General features: G+C 41.1%; 1 protein-coding gene across 1 annotated transcript; it reads right to left on the bottom strand.

Annotated features, from left to right (window-relative positions):
- Positions 1-1,286: 1,286 nt before the first annotated feature.
- Positions 1,287-21,900, bottom strand: TBC1D7 (TBC1 domain family member 7). The gene is made up of 8 exons (XM_019743011.2): positions 21,659-21,900; positions 19,896-20,015; positions 18,639-18,719; positions 15,172-15,359; positions 11,284-11,421; positions 4,178-4,323; positions 2,964-3,093; positions 1,287-1,866 (listed from the first exon to the last, which is right to left on the bottom strand). Exons 2-8 carry the CDS (start codon positions 20,005-20,007, stop codon positions 1,780-1,782), a joined length of 882 nt encoding a protein of 293 aa, XP_019598570.1. The 5' UTR covers positions 20,008-20,015; positions 21,659-21,900; the 3' UTR covers positions 1,287-1,779.
- Between the last annotated feature and the right edge of the window lie 3,327 nt (positions 21,901-25,227).

The raw sequence follows: 25,227 nt of genomic DNA, 5'->3' as shown, positions 1-25,227 counted from the left end.
AATGCTGATATTAAAATGAAATGGGATCCTCACCGGCTCTATCACTGTCCTCACAGTGGGCCTTACAAAACCCTGCTACTAACATGGAGACATTTAGTTTTCTAATAAAGAAAACTCCTAATGGTATCAGATGGGCTCCCTCAAGAAAAAAACGGCCTCCCCACACCCGTAGCCAGAGGTTTCACCAGCTGGGCTTGCCAGCGGGTACTAGCAGAACATAGTACTTCCCGGTCCTTCGGCAGCACAGCAAGTCTTCCCTTTCAGGTCCCCTGGACCGTCCCCCAAACTGTGCAAAGGAGTCCTGCAGCCCCCACCAGCGGACGCACGCGCCCTGTCTCCTGCCTCCCACACTTCCTCCGCGCAGACCAGTGAGCACGAGGCGTGAGTGAACAGCAACGCACCCCTTCCTGTCCTCTTCTTGAGAGATTGCTAATGCTTCTTTTTCTTCTTTTCCCGGAATTGAGATTCACAAACATCACAACTTTACCATGTGTTATTTTCCTAAAAAGTTGTACAAATGACACGTGGCTAATAAATTCAACAGCAGTAAAATTATTATTGTTTTATGACTTCGCTGTGAATTTCACGTATCATGATCACCATTTGGTGACTGGGGCAGGAATTCCTTTTCATGTGTTTTTTTTCTTATAGCCCCAAATGGATTAAAAGTTCTTCGGGGGTAGAGGCAATCACCGAATAAATATACAGTCTTAATTGTATGCAGAAGTGTACTTTAAGGAGTTTTCTTCTGAGTGTATTGTTTTTTTTAAAAAATTAAATACTTTTGGCTATGCTACTATACAGAATTATCAGCTGGTTCCCACAACTCAGGTTTCCTGAACTCTTTCTAGGCAGTTACTTTACACTTGAGGGAAGGACTGAATTCTCAGATTTCTAACTTCATCATTTCATGGTCTCCTTCTGCTTTTTTGGGGAGGTAGCGGGTGGGGAGAACCCAGCTCCCCACTCAGGGTCCTGTAGGTCTCACAGCTGAATCAGTAGCAAACAAAGGGCCGCGTCTTACTCGAGGGGCTCAAAGCCTGCCACTTTCCAATGAACAGTTACCATAATGTGGCACAGTACGGCTCAGGGGTCATTAACTGTTCACCTTAACCTGCCATTTCTCTCACTCCTATTCTGGGTGGCAGAGGGCACCCTGAAGCCCATCCAGCATCTAATGACCCATCAGGAAAAAGCACCAGTCCAGCAAAATATCAACAAGTATTGTCTCTCCTGGTAGGTAAATGTAGACATATTTTAGTCAATCACTGTTTCATTCCAACTGGTACAAAGAAAAAAATGTAAGGCCTTTATTTAAACCTGTTTAGCAAGAGGAAGCTTCAGAGCGCAGTCGGCTTAGATTTAAATAAGAACTGCATCAACAAAAGCCGAATCTGAGTTGTCAACAGAAGGAAGTTATTTAACCTTTATTCCAGAAACAGACCTTAGAGAGCCCCTAGCTTGGTGCCGATTAGAGAGTAGAGCGGGCTTGGTTCTGCTCTGCTTCCTAAAGCACCCTCGACCCTGACTGAACTGCTTTCACAACTGCAACAACCCTTTTAAACTGTCTTCAGAGTGGAACCTGGTACTCCGTGCAACTGAAAGACGCCGCGCCTCGATGCAGCGATACCAGGTATCTTCATTCAATATTTTGCTGGAAAAGAAATTGCACTTGGAGCACCAAAGCGAGAACCCTGCGTTGATCAGTTTAGTAGATCGCGTCCTCAGAACCAAACGCTCTGGGCGGGCCCCGCAGGCTGTCCACACCAGCAGGAGCGGTCAGGCTGAATGGACAGGCGTCCCACAGTGTTTATGCCATAAGTCGATGGCCTTGCTCACAATTGCATCCGAGCTGTCCTGGGGGATCTGTGAACAAGCAAACCAGTCTTCGTGAAATTTCAGGGAAGCTGTAAAAACATCAGTATCTCCCTCACTGTGGCATCTAACTTATTTCCGATGGAATTTCCATTGTTGCAGGAAGTGATCGCATATATGGCTGCTGCCAGGATCTCTGATTCACATGCCACCTGAGGACACACACAGGAGCTCTAATGTCAGACTGCCTGGGTTCAAATCCTGCGTTGCCCACTAACTGTGTGCCCCTAGGCAGGTTACCTGAGCTACCTGGGGTTCAGGTTACCTAAGCTATACCTGGGTTCAGATCCCATCTCTAAAATGGGGCAAACAATAGCCCCACGTCATAGGGCTGTTACAGGATTACATGAAATATTCCACGAAAAACTCTTGGCACAGGCACTGGCACTGTTAGCCGCTCATTATTATAATGATGATGAGTCATTTATTCAACACACACATTCACTTAGTACTTATTATTTACCAAACCAGTGTTCAAATGTTAATATTGACTGATTTAAAAATAATAATAATAATAGATTTTTGGATCCAGAGAAATTCCTTCAGGCATGAGCCTTTATTTCTACCTCCTGCATGGCTAAGAGTATTCTAAGGTACACAGAGAAGGAAAGGCTGATTCGTTTAGAATGTCTTCAACATGTACTAAGTTAAGACCTAGGCACATTAACACAACCCAGCTGGGATTCCAACAGCGATGGGAACAGAAATGAAAGGGCTGACAAAATCCCCCAAACACCAGGATTCCCCTTGCATTAACCAGGACTGGTCACCCTAAAGTGAGGGCTCTCACCTTTTCCTTTTCTTGACAAGTCTCCTATAGTCTTGTCAGGGGATAAGCTTCTGGCCCTAAGTGCACAGTCACGGTGACATGTGACAGTCTCCTTGCTCAGACCATCGTCCTCCAAATAGAGGATGCAAACTAAAATCCATAGATCAGCAGTAAACTAATTTTTTTCAAGGGAGAAATTGTTTCTTATAATGTAAAAATATACTATGTTATTTCTCTGAAATAGTTTAATGCAATAGGAAAATCTGGTTTGCTAAACTGACTTCCTTTCTAGATTCAAAATCAAATAAAGCACACTTACGTTTTCCAGAAACTTGGTTATCTTCTCTGCACTGTTCAGTGCCATGACTTTTATTTTGAAAGTTAATAAAATTTCCACAGCTACGAAAACTAGGATCTTACAGGATCCACTTACAACTTTATCCCAAACCCTACAAAAATGAAGAGATACATAATCAAATAGTGTTTGAAATCTGTTTACCTAGAGCTCTCAAATTACAAAACTGAATCAAATCACTCCTTCTGTTTTAAGCTTCACAAAAGAGTTATAATGAAATAATCATCAAAAAAACAACAAATAAATCAGCCAGTTGAAATCTATTTCAGACACAATCAGCAATGGAAGGAAAAAAGGAATCATCACTAAAAAGTACTTGCTCTGCTAAAAATGTACCAAACGCCCATTTCCTATTGTTTCAAACCCGACAGTTTGGGGAAGGAAAGGAAAGTCCTAAACCAAAGTTTAGATTTTACTAATATTTTGTTATGCTTGCTAAGCAACAACAAAAGAAACATAAGAAATGAGATAAATTTCACTTTCCAGCGGTTCAAATTCCTTCAACTTCTCTAAGGGCGTAAGGAGCTAAGTATTGATCAGCAGCCACACTAAAATAATTATCCTGATAACTTCTGTAACTCTTAAAGTTGGTATTATGCTCCATATGCTTAGCTATGTATTGTCCTGTAGTGTTCTCTGTGTATTGTCTTTCTTCTCAACTACATCACAACATCCTGGAGGGGAAGGCCCAGGACTCTGAAATACCCATAACACATGTCTGATACTAATGCTTTCATTAAACTTAAAGACTCTGATTTTGAGTCTCCAATCTCTTTAGCTACTTTAAAGATGTTATAATGAAACTAAGAAATACCAAGATTTTCTCCAGATTAGGACCTACCACATGTCTGGAAAAGAAAAGCCCAGGCCTATATATAAACTCCTGGAGAATGTTTCAGATTTGAACATTGTACAGCATCCAATTGAGAGCCCTCAATTTTTTAAATTGTATATTCTAAGATTTGTATTAATTCTTGTTACGATTAAATTAATATTCTAATATTTATAACTGTATATATAATAAACAGAATCCTGTGTTATGTTAGCTGCTGGAGAAGATCGCTTTAAATTACTGTATTGTACCAAAGCAAATTTATATTCTGAGGGGTGATCACATGAAAACCTAGGATTCTTTTCCAACTCCAAGCCTTCAGTACATCTTTGTAAGAAATACTCGCCTCTGTAAGCTGGATTCAGGCAAGCACCCGGCGAAGCACCTCTTGAACCAGAGGTCGTAAGGAAGTTTGGACACTGCAGAACACATCTTCAGGTGACTCAGCAGCCTGCTGTCTTCCAGATTCAAGTATTGTTCAAAAGCCTTTGGCTAATGATGAAACAGGAAGAGATTATTCATTTCCTGTGACATAGCATTACCTGATCTTACAGCCTATGATGAAAAAATATACATGCTGAATGCAGGGAAGTGCTAGGAAACAAAACTTCAGTCATCCAAGTTGCTGGTGATGCCCGTTTCCCAGGTCAGCATAACCAGGGCAACCACTGGCCAGGACTGAGGGGTTTCCCAGGATAGTCCCAGGCAAAATGCAACAGTTGGTCACCCTAATGTTAACTGCACTAAGCAGATTCAACAGCCTGAGGCAAAAGGCCACAGCCAAATCCAATTATTCTGGGGAGCTTAGAAAGTCCCATGATATTCCTGGCTGCTCTAGGGCAGATTATACAGACAGGAAAAGGGGGAAGAGGGAAGGGGAAGACCAAGGAGAGCGAATGGGACTAAAGTGGGAGAGGGAGCAGGAAGAATGAGGCAAAAGATTTGGGGATGAAAAGCGCCCGTCAGTCACTGACCAACGTATGCTGACCCACCCTGAGCACCACAGTGCCCCACGTCGAGGAGGTTGCCCCAACAGGGATGTCCAGAGGGCGAGCTCTGTCCCCAACAAAATGTGCACGAGAATTCTCGGGAAGCAGAGGAATAATGCACAGGGAACAAGAACCCGGATTCCGTCAGCTCTCCCAGCCTCTCCCACGAGGTTAAGCAGCAAGCAACTCCAGAAAACTGGGAGGCGAACGAAGCCCGCAGCCCAGACCAGGCCCAGGCCACCCTGCACAGGCTGCTCTATTTAGGGTTCACTGACTATGAACGGGCTCTGAGGGTCAAACCATAAGGGCTATACCCCGTATACAGAAGAGCACAACCAGACCACTTGTCACCTGAGCACATGCAAATGTTTATTTCACGAAATATCTGCATCCCTGCGCTTCTGCCAAAGCGGTGACTCATAACCCTGCCATGTCTCCTGTAACCAGACCCTGTGTTAACATACAGGGAACAGGGTAACACATAAATCAAGTCCCTCCTTCAAGGGCCTACAGCCTGGCTGACAGAGCCCAGTAAGAGGTGACCAGAACACACTGTAATAAAGCTCTAATGGGCAAAAGCACAAGGGGCTGGGCATACCAGGTGGGAAGCCTAACCCAGGCTTTAGGAGCCAGAAAGTTTCCCAGGGGGGCAACGTTTGGGCTGGCTCACGGAGAATGCGCAGGAGGTACCCAGACAAAGTGGGCCCACATAGTGGTATCTGCTCCAGTTTCTCCTCTCTCTGTCAGAGGCTCTCTAACTTTTTTGTTTATCCAACTTACCTCCATTACTTAACAGTTCCTATAGCTTCTCAACAACACTACAGACAACTCCCCACACCAGGAGCTTCTATTCAAAGTACAAACTGGCAAAGGGCTCCTGTTCTGGCTTTCACCTCTGAATTTTGGTCGGTTCTGCCAATGGTATATATACGTACTTTTCTCACAAAGTGACATGGGTGAACACACACACACACACACACACACACACACACACTTATATATTATACCTCACAGCAAAGAAAAGTTCATCCAAAAGACAGTACAAATAACAATCAACATACGGATGAGTGAAAATTATAAAGTATTTTGTCTTCTTCCTTTATCAGACTATAAGCTCAGTGAGGGCAGGGACTACATCTGTTTCGTTCACTGCTAGTTCTCCAGGACCTAGAACATTACTTGGCATAGTAGCACTCAATATATGACTGCTAAATAAATATTGTGAATTAAATGAAGAAGAATATGGAGATATCTAGCAAAGTAACATATACATTTACCCTTTGATCCAGTCAATCCATTTCTAGGGCATCTATCCCAAAAATGTACTAGTAAGTGTATGAAAGATATATGCACAAAGCTATTATCTATAATACTTTGTATAATAGCAAAGGACTGGAAAATCCCAAATGGCCAACATAGAGGATGGGTTAAATAAACTAGTGAATATACACACAGTGGAGTAGTACGCAGCCCTGAAAGGGAATAAGTAACATCCCTCTATACTATTAGGGCACGATCTCCAGTACATTTCATCTTCCCGGTAAAAACAGAAGGGTGGAGAAAAATGTGTATCATGTGCTACTGCTAAATCTAAGAAAGAGGGTGAATATATATATGTGTGTATGTGTGTACATATACACACATATAAGTATATATATACACACACAGAGGGTACAATAAAAATGTATACACATTTTAAGAAAGGAAAAAAACTATTAAAATTCTAACACTCAATATATACCGATAACAAAAGATGAATACAAGTCATGTTTGACTTCTGCAATTACAAGAAGAGCTGAAAGTGGTTACCATCAGCCTCCAGACACTTCTGATTCCAGCGAACTACTGCTTGAGCAACGTTGACCAAAGTGTCCACTTGCATACATTTTTTTGGCATCCCCGATATATTAGGTTGGTGCAAAAGTAATAGCAGTTTTTGCAATTATTTTTAGCCTTTTAAACTGCAATTACTTTTGCACCAACCTAATACACACACACACACACACACACACACACACACACACACTTTTTTTTTCAGTAGGAGATAACATTTATATTACCTGAAATTTTTAGTACTCAGCAATTGATAGATGCGATTATTATATTTTACTGTTAAACATTTTGGTTATTTCCAATGTTTCCATGACCCTAAATTGTTACTTTATGAAGAAAATAAATAGCATAGGTCACCAACAAAAGGCAAAACCTTACAAAAAAGGGACTTACCCACCCTGAGAGGGATTTATATTAAACTTAGGAAGAGACTGATCTTGGTGTTTATTAGAACAAAAATCAAAAACCCTCCCCTTAGAATAGCTTTAAAAAATTGCAGCAATAGCAATGACAGAAAGCTTGCTTACTTTAATGACTGAACACAAGGAAGCTTGAGATAGCTTAAGGACAGTCTGCTCTGAAAAGAGATTAACCACAGGGGTGGTTCCACATCGCACCACTGAAGGTGGCCTCTATTCTCCTTGGCAATGAGGGGCCTCATCAAAGAGCAGAATTTCCAAAAGCGTGTAAGGAGAGAAGCTGTGATGTAACCCGGTAAATCAGAACACTGCAACATAATACACACGTCACCACCAGATGTAGTCTTTGATGTGAAAGGCCCATCAATGTCCGTCAGAGGCACACTTCCCTAGGACTATAAAATCACCTATGCTTTGTGACACCCAATTTATTTGGTAAAACCACATCAACTTGAAAAGATAACACAAGATTATGGAAAGTCTACTTTAACAAGAAGCTAGGAAGAAGACAGCCATAAAACAGTAATAAAAAATTGCAAGGCTGACTAAACACAGCTTAACTAAAAGAGAAAAGTTTAAGTAAACTAATGCCTAAATCATATGGCAATATAAAGGAAAGTTAGCTTTTCTTACGCATTCTGAAAATTTTTTTAAAAAAATTCATAACTACTTGAAACTATGTGCTAGGTATTATAATGTACTATTAGAGGAAAGCTCGTTTTTGAAGATGAAGAAATTAAGGTTTAGAGGACATTTAGTATCGTGATGATTCTAAAATGCATTTCTAAAAAGAAAAAAGACAGTTCAAACATAGCCAAGAAATTTTTGAAAAAGAACAATAAGAGGAAATTTACCCCACCAGCTATCAAAATATACTAGGAAGCTGTATTCAATACACCATATTTGGCCCAGGAATAGACAAATAGCTCAATGGAGGGAAAAAAGAGCCCAGGAAGAGACAAATATATATACCAGGGGTACAAAAAAATGTACACAAGTGGACACTTTGGTCCAAGTTGCTCAAGCAGTAGTTCGTTATAATCAGAAGTGTCTGGACACTGATGGAAACCACTCTGAGCACCTCTTGTAATTGCAGAAGTCAAACGTGACTTGTATTCATCTTTTGTTATCGGTATATGTTCAGTATTACAGTTTTCATACAGTTATCCTTTCTTAAAATGTGTACACTTTTTTTGGCACCATCTGTATACATGGAAATCTAGTAACGACAAATCGTAAGAATGGCATTTTAAATCTATGAAAAAAAGGATGAACTGACAAATAAGTAACGTAAGTGGTAGTCCTACTGCTCATGACTGTGTAACCTTGGGCAAGTTACTTAACTGCTCTGTGCTTGTTTCCTCATCTTTAACAACAGAGCTATAGGTTTAAATGAAGTAATTCACTGATAAAGCACATTTAGCACTGCCTGGCAGGAGGCACACTCTCAGTAACTGTTAACCAGAGAAGGCAGGAAGAAGAGGAAGGAGTGTGCTGGCTGAAGATGAGTGGCAGTTAACAAGCAAGAAATGAAGTCCAATCTGTGTCTACAACAGCCAAAACAATAAATCCCTCAGAAATGAAAAAACTATTTTCAAATGTTTAAACATTTTAATAAGCTAGAAGTTTTTTTAAAAAAACAAACAAACTGTTTTTTGTATGTTGGGGTTAGAAAGAGCTTCCTAAATAAGATCCAAACAAGTAAAATAAAAGTATTGATAAATCCAATTGTATCAAAACTTAAAATTTTAGTACATGCAACAGACAGGGAGAAAATATTTTCAACATATGTAACAAAGGATAAAAATCCAGAGTTTATCAATAACTTTTACAAATAAAAAAGAAAGAAGCAAACGAAATAGCAGAAAGGTGGATAATTGTAAATGACCAATAAACATATGCAAAGCTGCTCCACTTCAGGAGAAAATGAGGATATGTAAATTAAATGGGTTACCATTTCACTATCAGATTGACAAAAATTTAAGAGATAGATACTATCGAGTACTGGCAATGGAGTGGAAAACAGGAAATCTCAGAATCTCCTGGGGGAAGCAAAACTGGCATGGCTTTTGGGTGAACAATCTGGCAGTTCGAATTTTAAATATGTCTCTCTTTCAACAAAGCACTCCCCTTCCGTACCCACGCAGAGAAACATTCACACATACACATGTACGGCCTGGAGACTGACCGCACAGATTGTACGTTAAAGCATGGCGCATTCTTTACAATACTGTGAGCAAGTTAAAAAAAAAAAAGGGGGTGGTTCTAAACGAATAGGTCTCAACCCCAGCACACTTCAGAATCACCTGGAGCTTTCAAAAAATTAGAATTCTGGGGCCCCAACCCCAGAGAGTCTGGCTTAATTTGTCCAGGTGGAGGAAGGACACTGGTAATTTTTAAAAGTTCCCAGGTAATACTAATAGGGATTCAGGGCTGAAAACTGTACTAATTTGGAAAGCCTCCAAAACATTACGTTAAAAAAAAACACAAGAAACTGTAGGGCCACATGAACAGTGTGATAATATACTCTTTAAAAATATGTATGTTTTAAAAAATAATTATATATATAAAATTAGATACCCGTGTATATATAAATCATTGTGTGTGGGGGGTGCGAGCACACATACACCTAGAAGAAAACACATCAAGCTGATGAGTGTTTACTTCTTAGAAAGTGGGGGGTGGGGAGGTAGTGGTACAGACCTACAGAAACACTCGAGTCACCTGGATTGTTTAATATTTGAAGAATGTATTTATCTACTATGTGTTATCACAAATAAAGAATGAATTTTTAAACATAAGCTATCAAAATGCTAGAATTTATACCAGTATTAGATAAGAAAAGCTAATTAAATCATGATGTGACTTGACCGTCTTGATTTAATTAGGCAAGTAGCATTTTCTCTATAGATGCTCCGATGCCATGCTTAAATTATTTTTATTGAAATCAACTAAATGGATTGAAATCAATTAAATGGTGCTCATCCCCATCCCTTGCCAACAACCAGAAAAACATCCCTCAAATTTTAAAATTCTAAAAACCAAATTTTACTTCATTGATACATAAACACAGACTTGTCCAATCTCTACAAAGCGGATTGGCCTTGCCAGCGGCCTGGTAACTGCTGTAGTTGGAGACCCTCAGGGCTCATCCAACCTTCAGCAGGGCCCCCCCAGCGGGTCCTGCAATCCGTGTCACAGAAACTATTCTCAATAGGATTTGCAAAGAAAACAACTCAATGTTTTAAGATAAAAGACAGATTCATTTTTATAAATAGGAATGAAACTGGGAAAAGAGAACGGCAGAGGACCACTGGTTTATGCTGATGAAACAAGCGCCATTCGGTTCTCTGATCCCCATCAGAGCACAGCCGGCAGCCACTGCCTCCCTCAGACCCACTCAGCTCTCCTTCACACACAGAATCCTGTTTGAATGGGAGATCACAATGTGTTTGGCTGAAATGAAAACACGTTTCCCAGGCTCCCCTGCAGATGGGCGGCCAGGTAACACAGTCCTGCCACTAACAGATATGCAGATGCAGAAGGAAAGTCTGTAAAAGGGGGACAGGCTTGGCTGGCTCATCTCTTCTAGCCCCTCCTCCCTGCGCAGAACACAGATGTCACACTGCCTCTCCATCACCCACCTGTGAGCACAAGAGGCAGGATCACACCTTGAGGAGGCTGGAGAGGAGGGTGAGGAGCTGGGTCCCTGCTGACACCTGGTGCCATGGCCCCAGCTCGGGATGGCCTCACCCCTGGACTTCCCATTAACAATAAGGCTTCCATTCAGAGGGCTTTCCATTATATGCAGCCAAACTTAAACCTTAGCTAATACAGAGGGAAAATCCTAGATAAAGCCAGGATATGTAGTATTCCTTATCTTGGGATTCTAGGCCAAGATAAGGAATACTACAGAGCACGGGTATGCAAACTGTGGCCCACAGCAGCCAAATCCAGCCACAACTGTTCCTTCCTGTATTGTCAATGGCTGCTTTTGTGCAACCACAACAGATCTGAGTGACAGCAATAGAGACATGGAGACACAGAGCCCATCTGGCCAGCTAAGCTGGAAATATTTACATCTGCTGACTCCTACTATAGGGGGTCTACTCTTAATTGCGGCAGCACCAGGAGGTAGGAGTGTTTTCTGAAGACCCCAGTACCACTGCTCATCCCCACCCCCTGCCAACAACCAGAAAAACATCCCTCACCAGCTGGGGTAAAGAATCTCGGTACTTGTTGTTTAATTGGTTCACAAAGCATCGGATGATCCAGTAACAGTCGACACTATCTTCCACCATTTCTTCCATGGCCTTTGCGATGGCAACAAATACTTCATCTTCTGGCTTCTGAAAGATTAGTAATAAATCTCAAGAGGCAGGCACAGCAGAAGAGAGCAATACATATTTCTTTAATAAAAATGAAGGCTTATCCCCTAAATTTTGAAGAGGCTGTATTAATAAATCAAAGTGGAACCAAAAAGCATAGTCCATCACTAAAGAGAAGACCAACGAGGAGATAAGGTGAATAGCAGCGAAGTCTACTTGAATCACTGTTGTTTACGAGTACCCAGGTTTCAGGCTGAGCACTCAGACACCTGCCAACTCCTAACATTAAAGCTATAAAAGAATCAACATAAATCAGAAGCAAGGTGCTGATTCTCTCCACCTAAAAATATCCTCAGGGCTAGAGAATTTATTTCAAAATGATGTGCTACACAGCACAAATAATAATTGGAGATATCTGTCAATATGATAATTGGCAAAAACTCAGTGACTCCAAACGGACTAAGGCAGCATTTTCTTTATCTCAAAGCATTCACACATACCTTTAGAATTTTGTTCTATCTTTAAGTACCTAAAAAGTTCAAATGTCGCTAGAATCAGAATTTTAGGAATCAGAAGAATGGCATTTCTCAAACCTTGTGTCAATACTCAGAATATAAAAGTAAACCCTCAAATAAATTTCAAAAAAGAAATCCTATTAAAACTGGACTCTGCTTGAAAATCTTTTTTGTTTTCAATCACCATATCTTACACAAAAATACATTTTCACCTAGGATTTAATAGCTGAGGGATTTTAATATTAAAAGAAGCTAAAACGTATCTTTCTACTCCCCTAAAAAGTCCCAAATTCAATCAAAATTCCGATTTTAATAAAAGTATTTCATTTTAGGCCTCCTTTCAGCTTATTAATATTCTATAAAATGTTAGCAGAATCATGGAAAACACATTTTTCTAAACGTTAATTAACGTGTCAAAGGAGGAGAGAAAGAAGAGAAGGGAAGGAAGCTCCTTTCTTGGACTCCCCCCTGGTACCGGGCACTGAGCGAGGTGCTCCCGACGTGGCATCTCACTGCTGCTCCCGGCCACGCTGGGTGGCCTGGGAAGAGGAGCAGTGTCCTTGATGGACCATGTTCCTGGCCGTGTCAAGCACTATCACACACTCTTATTAATGGATAAGAAAAACGAGGCTGATTGAGGGCTTGGTCATCAGGGAGACGTGGCGTCGCAGAGCCCAAAACAAACACTTTGACAGCATGTCTGCCGTGATTGCAGGAAAGGTGTCTGGCCATGAACATGGACAAGTGGAGCAGGGATGAGGTGACAACTATAACCTATCATTTAGTTTTCTTGAACGGATAATCTAACCTAATTTAATGTATAATTTAAGAACTTGTATAGTACTACCAACTTCACTTTGCCAAGGATAAGTAAAATTTAAGACGTTTGTTAAGAGTTCCAATTATTTTCAAGGCCATTCTCTCTTGTTAAACTTAATAAAAGTGGGAACCACATCATTAACTTCAAAAAGAAAGAACAAGTGAAAGCTCAAAATGCTATACTGATGGGTTGCAATCTGCAGTAAGAGAATCAGCTTTCAGACAAATCCCTATTTTGAACAATTCACTCTGTTTTGGCCAAAATGAAAAACTGTTAAAATGCCTAGAGTAAATTGCAAATTGCATCAAAACGCCCAAAGCTCTAGAGCTATAATCATTCCTTTGCTCAAACTTTTCCTCTTCCCACCTCGTCCTTTTACAAACAATAAGTAGTCCAGTAACTAGAGTATGGAGTTTACCAAAGATGAAGTTTAAAAAGCAGCTTGGGGCCCAGGGAGCAGAGGCTGAGGAGGTGTCAGGCTGAGGCCATGGCCAGGGCCTGCAAGACCCGTGGCTGGCAGTGCTGGTTACAAACAGAGGAATGAGCAAAGAAGTAAACAGAATGAGGAAAATGAGAGCCTTTTCATATTTGCAACTGTCAGAGAAGGAACTTGCAAATATAGAAAGAGTGATGGTTAGAATGAACTTGTGACAGTGCACTGGAATTGGAGGTAAACTCAGGGCTTTTAATATAGATAAACAGATATATAAACATACATAAGGGTGTGAGAATATGTATGTGAATGTGTGTGTACGTCCATATGAATTTCCTAGCTCCTTCTGCAGCAAGGGCTTAGAAGCAATGACACCCCAGGAACAATTAGCACATCCAGTGTCCTGTTCTTAGTTGCTAAATACCACCTTCCATTCCAAAACCAAAACAGGAAGATTCCAGGCCTGAGGCAGGGAAAGTACAAGATGAGCTGGAATATTTTTTTGTGCCAGAACACAAGGAAATGCTCAAAATGATGGGAGTTGGTCAAAAAGACACAGAAGTCCACTTGAAGGGCTCCCACTGGCCAAATTTGAGATACTTTGAACACAAAAATAAATAATGGCAGTAATAGATTATAGGCCATTGAATAAAAGGAATCTATAATATTCATGCTACTATAAATAAATAAATGAGGGAGAAAGGAAAAACTTCCTTATAAAAGAATGCCAACTAATAAATGCAGAGGGCACGAAGGAGCTAGAAAATCACCATTTGGCAATCAGCACAGTAAAACTGTTCCAGGCCAGAATTGTTAGTGGATGTATATTTACACAGTCTCAAAGTTGCTCCCCACAAGTTACTTATTAATTACAAAGGGAAAAACAGTAACTTTACATTGAAGAAACCTGGCAGACACCGCCATAGCCAAATGATCAAAGCCAGCAGCAACAGTGCTTAAGTGTCATACTTCTGTGGCCTTCCTGCCAAAAATGCACACCCAGATTTTAATCATGGGGAAACATCAAACAAACCCAAACTAAGAAATGCTCTACTGCCCAGAACTCTAAAAAATATGTCAGGTTTAGGAAAGACAAAGAAAGACTGAGGAACTGTCCCTGGTTAAAGGAGACTAAGAAGACGTGGAAATAAATGTAAAGTGGAATCCTCGATTGGATCCTGAGCCAGAAAAAGGTCATCATTGGGACAATCAACAACATTTCAATACGGTCTATAGCGTAGTTCATAGTTTTGTATCAATGCTAATCTTCTGGTTTTGATAATTGTATTATGGAATGTAAGATGTAACATTTGAGGATGCTAAATGAAGGTATATGGCAACTTTTTTCTATGTCTAAAATGATTTCTAAATGAATAGTTAAAATATTTAAAAATGTTTAAATCAACAAATGGTACAACTAGTGAGTGAAAGTTTGGTAAGTTCTGAACCAAAACTTTTATTGTTTCTGATAAAGGGCGTTATTGGAACAATTGGTCAAATGTGAATGGAGTCAGAAGATTAGATGTTAATATTGTATCAGTGTCAACTTTTTGGTTTCGATGATTGTACTATGGTTACCTGGGAGAGTGTTCTTATCTTTAGGAAGTATGCACTGAAGGAATCTGAAGAAACGGGATATCATGTCTGCATCTTATTTCCAAATGGTTTAGGAAAAAAATACGTATTCATATACAGGAAAAAGGACAAAGCAAATGTGCTGAATGTTAACAACTGGGGAGCCTGGTAAAGGGTATATGGGAATTCTTGTAGCTTTTCTGTAAGTTTGAAATTACTTCAAAATAAAACATAGTATTTAAAGAAAAATTAGGCTGATGGGGTCAGAACGTACAGGGCCATGAGTGTCAGGGAAAGATGTGTTGCTTTTATTCTACAGACAAAGGAGAGCCATTGAAAGCTTCTAAGGCAAAACATGATGCAATCAAAGGCTGGCAAGATGCGACAGTGTAGGGCTGCGCTAAGTGTCAAACCACAGTACCACTAACCAGTGGAAAGGAGGGACTTCGAGGCAACTTTCCAGACTCCAGCTGATACATGCGGAGATAGACTTCCACCTGAGGCGTGGAGTCACTGACGAAACGAACGACTCTCAGGGCATGAAGGACGTCAGAGTACTGCTCCTTGCGATACGTCATCACCTGGGTGTGGGACTCATGGTGTGGAGGCAGGATCCCTATACAGAGACCAGGAAAACAAAGGGTGAAACAGATGCAGTTGCCATTCAAGTGTTGATGGTATTTAAAATTTAAGATTGTTTTATGGTGAGAATTTGGAAAAGAGAATATTTATGGTAATTAGATATTTGTGTGAATTCTAGTGTAATTGTGATGGGCATCTCCTCTCAGACTTCTCTTTGGTAGAGCATCACTGATATTAGAGAGCTATGGAATGGTGTCATAAAGCCCTTGGATAAGGGGGCCATCTAAATCAAGGCACGAATCATATCAATTACAATAATGATTTAATTCAATTTATTTAATGCAGCCTGGGGCCACCTTTTGCTCCTACAGGTCCATCTTCAGTTTTTGCACTTGGCCCCTGCTATGGACTGAATTGTGTCCCCTCAAAATTCATACATTAAAGCCCTCACCCCCAATGTGACTTTATTTGGAGGTAGGGCCTATAAGGAGGTAATTAAAGTTAAATGAGGTAACAAGGCTGGGGCCCTAATCCAATAGGACTGGCGAACTTATAAGAAGAGGAAGAGATACGAAAGGTCTCTCTTAGCCTTGTGAGGACACAGCAAGAAGGTAGCCTTGTGAGGACACAGCATCTGCAAGCCAGGAAGCGAGGCTTCATCAGCACCTTGATCCTGCACTTCCCAGCCTCCAGAACCATGAGAATATAAACTGCAGTTTCAGCCGCTCCATCTGTAGCATTTTGTTGTGGCTGCCCTAACTGACAACACAGCCCCCTTCATCTCAGAACCACCAACTACCCATCAGATCCTTCTCTTTCCCAACACTTAAAACTTGTGTACAAAGTATCCTATCTTCAGGACCACAAAAATCTCTCATCTCCACTGACAAGGCCACGTTACATTACATTTTGATGCCATTTTATGCTCATTAACCCATTTAAACATGATGTCTATCCAACAGGCTTTGGAGCAAGAACCGCACATCTTTTTTACGAACAAATGGCATGGAGAAAACAGACTGGAAAGAGCACGAGATGGGCCTCCAGTATACCTAGGCTCTAGCCCCGAATCTGAGAACACCAGGACTCTCACAAATATCTCTCTGGGCTCTTGGTTCCTCGTCTGTCCAAGGTGGGAAATAGGAGGGATAAGCGTCTCCCCAAATGCTCTTCACAGAACACTAGCCCCAAGAGTCTTCATGAGAAAAAGGGGACCGTGGTCAAACAGATTTGGGAAATGGTGACAATATACAGCTCTAAGTTTTGCTATAAATAAAAACATGTCACTTTATTTATTCCAGCCTCATTAAACTTAGCAGCACAGACACTGGAGTAAAGTTGCTGGGTTTAAATTCTAGCTGACAACTAACTGGCTGGGTGACCGTCAGCAACTTACTTCATCTCCCTATGTCTTAGCTTCTGCATCTGAAAAATGGGAATAAAAATACCGCTCTCCAACACTTGTTGTGATGAATAAAAAATTAATATACATAAAGCACTTAGAAGATATACGGCCCAAACTAAGCTAGTGTAAGTGTTAGTACATTTGACTCTGGATCACTGTTTGGTGCAAACCACCACAGATCCAATATTCTAAAGACCTTTCTGGGAAACAAACATTGGATGAGCTCTAAGGACTCTAGCTAACATGATCCATGTTCACGTTATAACCAAACTTGCTTAAATGTTCTTTTTCTTGCATACATCTTTACTTACCTCAGCTATGGGGCTCTGTGCCAGGCTTCTGGAAAAGCCAAAGTAATACATTCAAGTGTCCTCCAAATTTAGGCTAATACAGTACAGATTAAATAGCTGTAGTTCAATCCCCATGATACTACTAGAGGTGGCACAGTGTTTCCATGTTAAACCTCAAACATGTTTTCTAAGGCCCAGTCCTCACAAGTCTCTTTCTGATATTTGCCTAAAGTGGTATTAGGAAGTAGGCAGCTCTAACTCTCCAGTGCCTTTAACAACCTCAAAAATAACAACAAAGACTTTCCTGATAAAGACAGGTGGAGAACACAGGTGATGAAAGAACCAAGTAAGCCTTGACGCTCAGGAAGTGCCACAAAGCACCAGTGAGCATCTCCCAGTAACCCACTGGCATTATTAATAAGATACATAGTGTCGCCCAGCAGACACCATAGTATTGACATTACCACCTAAAAAGCGTCCTTGCAAGGCATTTATTTTGATGGCCACTGGAAACGCTAAAATTTAAGGAAAAATGCTCAGGAAAAAACTAAAATAGTTGTCACCCAATCTCTAGATTTTAACTGCATGGTGAGCTATTGGAAATATACGTGTACAAAGACTGCCAAGACGCACACACAAAAGTCATCATGCAGTGATTCTAGAATGGTTTCTAACCAGACTGAGAACTACGGATTTCTCAACTCGTGAAAATACAGTACATTTTGGAAAGAAGACGAGGTCTACAATCTACCCTGCCTTCAAATGGGCTCTACAAACCTGAGCTCAAAGCCTAGCTCTGCCACTTGTAGGCTGTAAGGCTTCGGCAAGTTATTTAGCCTCACAGTCCTTTTCCCCATCTGTAAAACCGGGATACTGACACCTAACTCACGGGGACTCTAGGATTACGCTAATGTTTTCTTTTTTTTTTTTTTGGTTTAAGAAAGACAAGGAGGATGGTAATGGATGGGTATTATATGCATCAGCAAGCTCAGCAATGATAGGGAAAAAAACTTTGGCTGAAAGGATGCTGCCAGTCATTTGTGGTACCTGGTATATTTTTTCTTCCACAGAAACTAAGCAAAATCATTTTTCCTTCTCCTTCAGCCACTTATCATTGGAATTTATCCATTTGTGCTTTCTGGAAGTAAAATCTCTCCAATTCCTTTTTGACTCTGATAGCACTCAACAGGAAGTTTACCTCTAGGGTTAGGAATCACAGACATGACAAATTGAGAGCTAAACCCTAAAAGTTAATTTAGCTGAGGAACCTCATTTTACAGATGTAGAAAATGAAGCCTGGAAGGGCTTTCTTAAGGTTAGCCAGTGGACAATAAAGCCTAGACCAGGTGTTTCTCCCAGTACAATGCTCTTTCCACACCATGTCTCAGAAACACACATTACTTTCTCTTCTATCAATTAATAAATGGACACTCTTATTTAGAGTAATATTTAATGTTTTGCCACTGAAGTCCCTTCATGAAGGCTATTATAGAGTGCTAACTCAGTCTCCTAAGGTTAGACCCAATATTCAGTAAAGGGCCTAACCAAATCCTCCTTTTCCTGATAGGTAGCAAATGAACATTTTGGAAAATAGGTTTCCAACTCTTGGGTCTCGTACCTAGAAGCACCTTCCATACCAATGCACGGTACATGGACGGGAGAGGGAACCTCTGACTAAAAGTACGAAGTTTCTCAATATCTAGAAGAAAATAAACAAGAGTTAGAAGCTTTTTGTGCTGGTCACAATATGTAAAAGTACATTTCACTGTTCAAAACTTAAAGTACAATAACACATTTCTTCAGAGGAAGTCTACTATATAGTCAGTAAATCTGAAAAAGACCACTCTGGTCTGATTGCTAGCCCAACTATTCCAACACCCAGCTATTTAAAAACACTTAATGTTTGACAGCATAGGGGTTACATTTTGCAAATATTACTACATTTCTTATACTATTAGCAGTAGCTACTACTTATTTAAATGAATTTATTTCATTTAATGCACAGTGCAAGCTTGTTGGGTGGTTGTTTTAAAGATGCAGAAACACACCCTTCGCAACTAGATTGAAGGACAACGACTTGGAGCTGAAGGGCCCTGGAGAAACACACTGTTCCTCAATATTCCCCAATAAAAAATTTAAAAAATTAAAAAATAAAAATAAAAAGCCAACCATAAAGATGCAGAAACAGAAGCTCAAAGTAGTTAAGTGACTTGACTGAGTTAACATAGCTAAAGCATGGCATAACCAGCCCTCAAATCCCCCCAATTTCCAATAAACCACATTCGACTGTCCTGGTCCCAGATCTCCCTACTTGTCAAATGAGAATAACACCAGACATACTTAAAGCACAGACTGCCCAGCGAGAATCAAAGATCAGGTGGGAAATGTTTTTGAAATTTTAAAAGCACTCTATGTATATAAAGTACTATTTTTACCTATGGCTCAGTTTATTTTATTTAGTCAACCTCAGAACAGACCTTATTATTACTGGCTTAGAAGAACTAAAATGTCAATACATAATACAGTCTCAGTATTTCCATAAAAGAAAATCATGGCAAGAGTTACTGTAAATTTACCCAGAAGTTATGATGACACCTCTGAAAACTGAGAAAAGGAAGTATTAATATATGGGTCTAATATGAGAAAAATATTACTGACTTAAGAGGCCTTTCAAAAACATCGGACACTGTCTCAGTGAAATATAAACTTCAAAAATCCATAACTTCTCCCAAAACATACCATTCTGCTGTCATCCTATCACCCAAAAAAATACAGCCGGTAACAAATACCTCTAGATATCTTTTAAGCTAACATTTATTTCAGAACATTGGGGATAACTGAAATCAGTAGGCTTAATTTAATTTATAAAACTCACCCAGACGGTCATCTTTTAGGAGAATTTCTAATGATTTCTTTTCTTCAACTCCACGAAACCCTACTTTCTCATAATATACTGAACGAAAATTTCTCTGGGAGTCCTCAGTCATGTTTCATTCTTGGAGAAGAGAGAGACAGAGAGTGGGGGTTGGGGGGGCGGGAAAAGTGAGTTTAGAAACAAAGAATTGAAATGTTTTCAATGATTTTCTCCAACTTCTCCATGAATCTGACATACTATAATAAACTGCCTGCCCTTGCACAGGACTTTATATACTCTAACATCACCTTACCTGTGCACCTTGACCAAAAACAAAGACATGAAACAAGTCCTCTGAGCTGCTAAAATACAGAAGGTACCAAAAAAATGTATACACATTTTAAGAAAAGGAAACTGTATTAGGTTGATGCAAAACTAATTGCAGTTTAAAAGGTTAAAAACAACTGCAAAAACTGCAATTATTTTTCCCCAATCTAATACAATTGTAATACTCAATATATACCAATAAAAAATGAATACAAGCCACATTTGACTTCTGTAATTACAAGAAGTGCTCAAAGTGGTTACCATCAGTATCCAGACACTTCTGATTAGGGCAAACTACTGTTTGAGCAACATTGACCAAAGTGTCCACTTGTACACATTTTTTTGGCACCCCGGTCGATGGCACAAGGTTCATGCACTAGGATGCAACCTTACTTATGAGAGTACCTAGTCATAATACATCTTCAAAGAAAAAAATGAGTGAAATAGGAAGACAGACAAGATGTCATGCAAAAGGGGTTACCAAATCGTTACACTATGATTCTGTTCTTGTTTTATATACTATGCATTAAGAAAATTAAGACTATATTCTGAAACGTTAGCAGTTGTTATCTTTAGGTAAGATTCCAGATGATTTTAATTTTCATTCTTTTGCTTAGCTGTGTTTTCTAAAATAGGCATTTTGTAAAAGGAAAAACTAAGCTATAAATAAATAACAAGTCATAAGTTCCTTCGTTTTCCTTTCAACACAATTCTACCAAGTGTAATTATCCAAATTCAAAACCCACAAAGCTTAACAGCATTAAAGCCAGAAGAGGGCAGGAATGTAGCTGGTTGACAGGTGATGCCACAAAGTTGGAGACAAGAATGACTTAAAATCTGGCATCAGAACTCAAAAAGTTGTGGTCTTAGGGTCTTATCACAGGAACTTTCATACGACTGCCGGCAAGTCATCCGGGAAAAGGTCAAATTAGTTGGTGTTTTAAGAATGGATGTAATGCATTTTCCAAAAGGTATTGCGCTCCAAATGCTTGGAATGTCGGTGCAAAACAGAGTATAAGCCTCACGTTTTAGAAACTCTGAGATGCCCTCAGTGACCAGGGGAGGGTTGAGTTCCAGGCAGCCAAGGTCTTCCTTATTGAAAAGCCACGCTTTGGGCCAATTCAGTCACAGGAAAGATTAGGATTCGTTTAAAATGAGAAATTCCAAAGGGTTCCGAGCTTTGGGGATCAAATACTTTTTAAGAACAAAATTCCAAAGCACTGAAATGCTAAATGAGTTCGGTGGGTTATTTAAAAGCAGCATCCAAACAGCTGTACGGTAATACGGTGTCTGCTAAGGACACGATTCTCAGGTTGCACATCGGCAAACGCGTCCTCTTGGAGCAAATATTGTAAGTTACATTCCTGCCCAGGACCGTCCACCTGACGGAAAGTAAAAAACAAAAAAGACCCTGTTCCAAGCAAGACCCCAGGTCCCATCTCCCTGTTAGGCTTCACCTCTAGCAGTGGAAACCCGGGTTGAGACTAAGCGGTCCGGGGGAGCCCGCGGAAACCAGGCCAGGCGAGCTGACCAGCGGCGGGCAACAGGCGACCTGGGAGCCTCCCAGGACCCGAGGGCGAGCGCACCAGACGTGGGCCTGCGGGGCCGAGGGACGCGGCTGCACACCAGCGCCGAGCGCGGCCCGCCCAGGAAACAGCAGCCCAGCGCCGCCGCCGCGGCCGCCGGCGGACGTGACGTCACTGAGTCCGAGGGGCGGGGCGGAGAGTGCGCGTGCGTGGAGAGCATGCGCCGAAGCTCCCCGTGCCTGGGGCTGCGGACTCTGGGTCCCAGACGCGTGAAAGACCGAAAGGCACCTTCGGCTGGTGGCATGTGTTCCCCGCCCCCAACACCCGTCCCCTCGTTCCCCCTACCCACTCCTACCCAGAGGATCTCGCGACACGTTACCCTTGCTGTCCCAGCGGTGACTGGGGTGCTGTCCCCTCCCCTGCCCGCGAGGTCCCTACCTGGAGGCGACTTCAGAACGCCAGGACAGTGCGACTCCAGCTGTCTGCGGTGGAGGGCCCGTTTTGTTTTTTTAATTTACTTTTTCCCCCCCAGTTTGTAGAAATAAATGAAGACCAAGCAAATGAGAAATGGAAATGCAGTTTATTCAGAGCTTGCTCTACGAGGGAGTCAGCCCCCATCACTTGTGTTTTGGCAGAGACTCAGAGGCAGCCAGGGGGGTGGGAAAGGTTGACTGGAAAGAAGGGAAGGTTTCAGGTGTGCCCTCAATGGAGGCTGTTGCCATGGGGAAGCTGTAGGCAGACCTGTGAGAAGCACGGCATCCTATGTGATCTGTTAGCCATGTTTGGCTTTCTCTGGTTGGTTCTAAATTGGAAGCAGGGGCAAAAACTAGGGAAGCTGTCAGTTACTAATCCGCGTCCTGGCCATTTGGGACAACTGTTACAGAAGTTACCGTTTAGCTTCCTGGGTTGTTTAGCTTCCTGGATTATTTACTAAAGTTGGCAGTCTGGCTTCCTGCAAGTCTGACTTGTGGCGGGCTGCCTTCCTAGGCTAATTATTACAGATAAGGGGTGGTTTTCCTAGGCAGGTTGTTGCTGCAGGTTGTGGGTCAGAGTTCTATTTTTATACATAGACCTCTGCCTCTATATTCAGCCTCGCAAGTAAAACACTGTATGAATCAGTTATATGAAAAATGAAATTTAAAAACAAGGTGTACTAAATACAAGCCCCAATTTATTAGCTTCAGCGGACATAAAATCACTATTTAAAATGGCTATTAAAGTTTATAAACACTTTCAGTTTCTATGGTGACCTTGTCACAAACCAGTACCAGTTCTGAAACATCCTTCTGAGCAGCACTGCCTGAGTGGGTTTTCAAACTACTGAGGTTTAAGAAGAACCACCTAAAGAAAACTTGGTTCAGTGATGGGTGCTGCCTCCTCCAAAGCCCATATCTGTACAGAACAGACTACACAGGGGCTAATCTCTTAGAGGGAAACTTAGAAATTAGCAGTACAGAAGTCAATCCAGTTTCCGTGTCAGTAAGTTTGTGGCATAAAGTTTGTGGTATAAAGAAGCCCGTGGTGGTTGAACTCAAACATCGTGTTCCTCCCAACTCCCCTACCATCACATCTTTAGTTCCTCAGTGTTAGGTCTCTGAATGTTAGGTCTCAGAGACCTTGACAGAGCCATGTCTGCAAGAAAACAACAAAATGTCTGTTGACCTGCACCAGCAGACAGAGCCAAACTTGCAATAACAGAAAACACCACAAAACAGCTACTGGCTTACAAACAGTCAACATTTTCTGTTCAAACAATGCTACCCTGTCAGCACAGTCCCTACGAAACCCTCCTCACCTCCTCCCTCGGGGCCACAAGTCTCCTTTAGGCATGGAAGTCCGATATAATTTTCTGTCTTAATAAAAACTTTCTTAACTTGCCTGACCACGTGTGTTCCTTTACCGGCTGACCTCTCACTCAGTACTATGGTACTAAGCCTTGCTGAGGCTGTGTTTCTTCACATTTGTAAGCAGAGTTCTTCAAGTTACAGCTTTCAAGACTTCCGTTTACTTAATCTAAATCTAGGCCCAGTTACTGACTTTTATAATCTCCTTTGTCTTATCTTTAAAATAGAACTAGTAGTGGTGACAATATCATAGAAGTATTAAAAAGATTAAATAAGAAGGTATGTAAAGTGCTTGGCACAGTACATGGAGTGTGGCACAGTGAGGATATATGTGAATTGGCTGCTATTAGCTAAATGATGACAGAATATGGTTGCCTTTAACTGCCATCCTCTGTGCTTTTTGATCCGATAAACAGAATATTTGGAAGCTTCTAGAAGAGATAAGTCTTGGAGACTATTCTTAAAACTTCAGCCAGAATGACCCTTTAAAAATGTCCCTCCTCTGCTCAAAATCCTGTGATGGCTCCCCATTTCACTCAGAATAAAAACCAAAGTCTTTTCGTTATCTGCTTCCTCTTACCTTAACCTCATACACTACTAGGGACACTCCTGCCTTAGCACCTTCTCATGTTTGTCCCCTCTGCCTGAGATGCTGTTTCTCCAGAAAGCCACATCACCTATTCCCTGCCTCAATTTTGGTCAAATGTCCCCTCTAAAGGCTTATCCTAACCACCCTGCCTAGAATTGCAAACCCCATTACCTGAATCCCAATTTTCCCCACCCCCTTACTCTGCTTTTCCTTTTTCAGAATACCTAACACACTACATAATTTACTTCTTTTAGTTTTTATAGGGTCTATCCCACTACTAGAATGTCAGTTCCACAAGGCCAGGAATCTTTACTTTGTTAATTGATTCACCCGAGTTCATGGAACAGTGGCTGGCACATAGTAAGTGCCTAATAGAGACTTGCTGAATGAATGAAAAGAAATCCCACACACTGTGAATGGGCGGCCATTCTTTCCTCCTTCACGCAGTGTATTTGGGCTGTGGGCTGTTAGAGCACAGCGCAGAACATAGAGTGAAAGTGAGCTGGTGAGCTATTGTGGTTTATAAAAAGAAATATACAGAGGGTGCCAAAAAAATGTATACACATTTTAAGAACGGAAAAAACTATTAAAATTATGCTGATGGAACACATGAAGGTGCTGCGAGAGTGGCACACAAAAAGAGCATGGAAGCTCCTCTCCCTTCCCCATAACTTCCCTATGCATCTCTTTCATATGGCTGTTCCTGAGTTATATCCTTTTATAATAAACCGGTAATCTAGTAAGTAAAATGTTTCTCTGAGTTCTGTGAGCCACTGTAGCTAATTAATCAAACCCAAATAGGAGGTCATTGGAACCTACAATCTAAAGCCAGTTGGTCAGAAGTGCAGGTGACAACCTGGAAGTGTATTAATAATTGGAATCTGAAGTGGGGGTGGAGAGACCAGTCTTACAGAACAGAACCCTTAATCTGTAAAATCTGAAGACGTCTCTGTGATAGATGGTGTCAGAATTGAGTTAAATAGTAGGACATCCAACTGGTGCCCTAGCATTACTTTGTGCTGTGGGGACCCCTCCATCACCCAAAGCACTTATCAGAACTGGGTGAC

Source organism: Rhinolophus sinicus, linkage group LG06, assembly GCF_036562045.2.
Source record: "Rhinolophus sinicus isolate RSC01 linkage group LG06, ASM3656204v1, whole genome shotgun sequence".
Lineage (NCBI taxonomy): Eukaryota > Metazoa > Chordata > Mammalia > Chiroptera > Rhinolophidae > Rhinolophus > Rhinolophus sinicus.
The sequence above is the reverse complement of the archived record's forward strand: the minus strand, read 5'-3'. Positions and strand labels throughout refer to the sequence as shown.

Bases quoted from the DNA above. Each gene is read 5' to 3' on its own strand.
- TBC1D7 (XM_019743011.2), bottom strand. From the start codon at position 20,007: ATGACTGAGGACTCCCAGAGAAATTTTCGTTCAGTATATTATGAGAAA. The intron at 3,094-4,177 runs GCGAGTATTTCT...TCATTTTTGTAG, and splicing joins CCTGAATCCAGCTTACAGAG to GGTTTGGGATAAAGTTGTAA. The intron at 1,867-2,963 runs GTAAGTGTGCTT...GCTTGTTCACAG, and splicing joins TAACCAAGTTTCTGGAAAAC to ATCCCCCAGGACAGCTCGGA.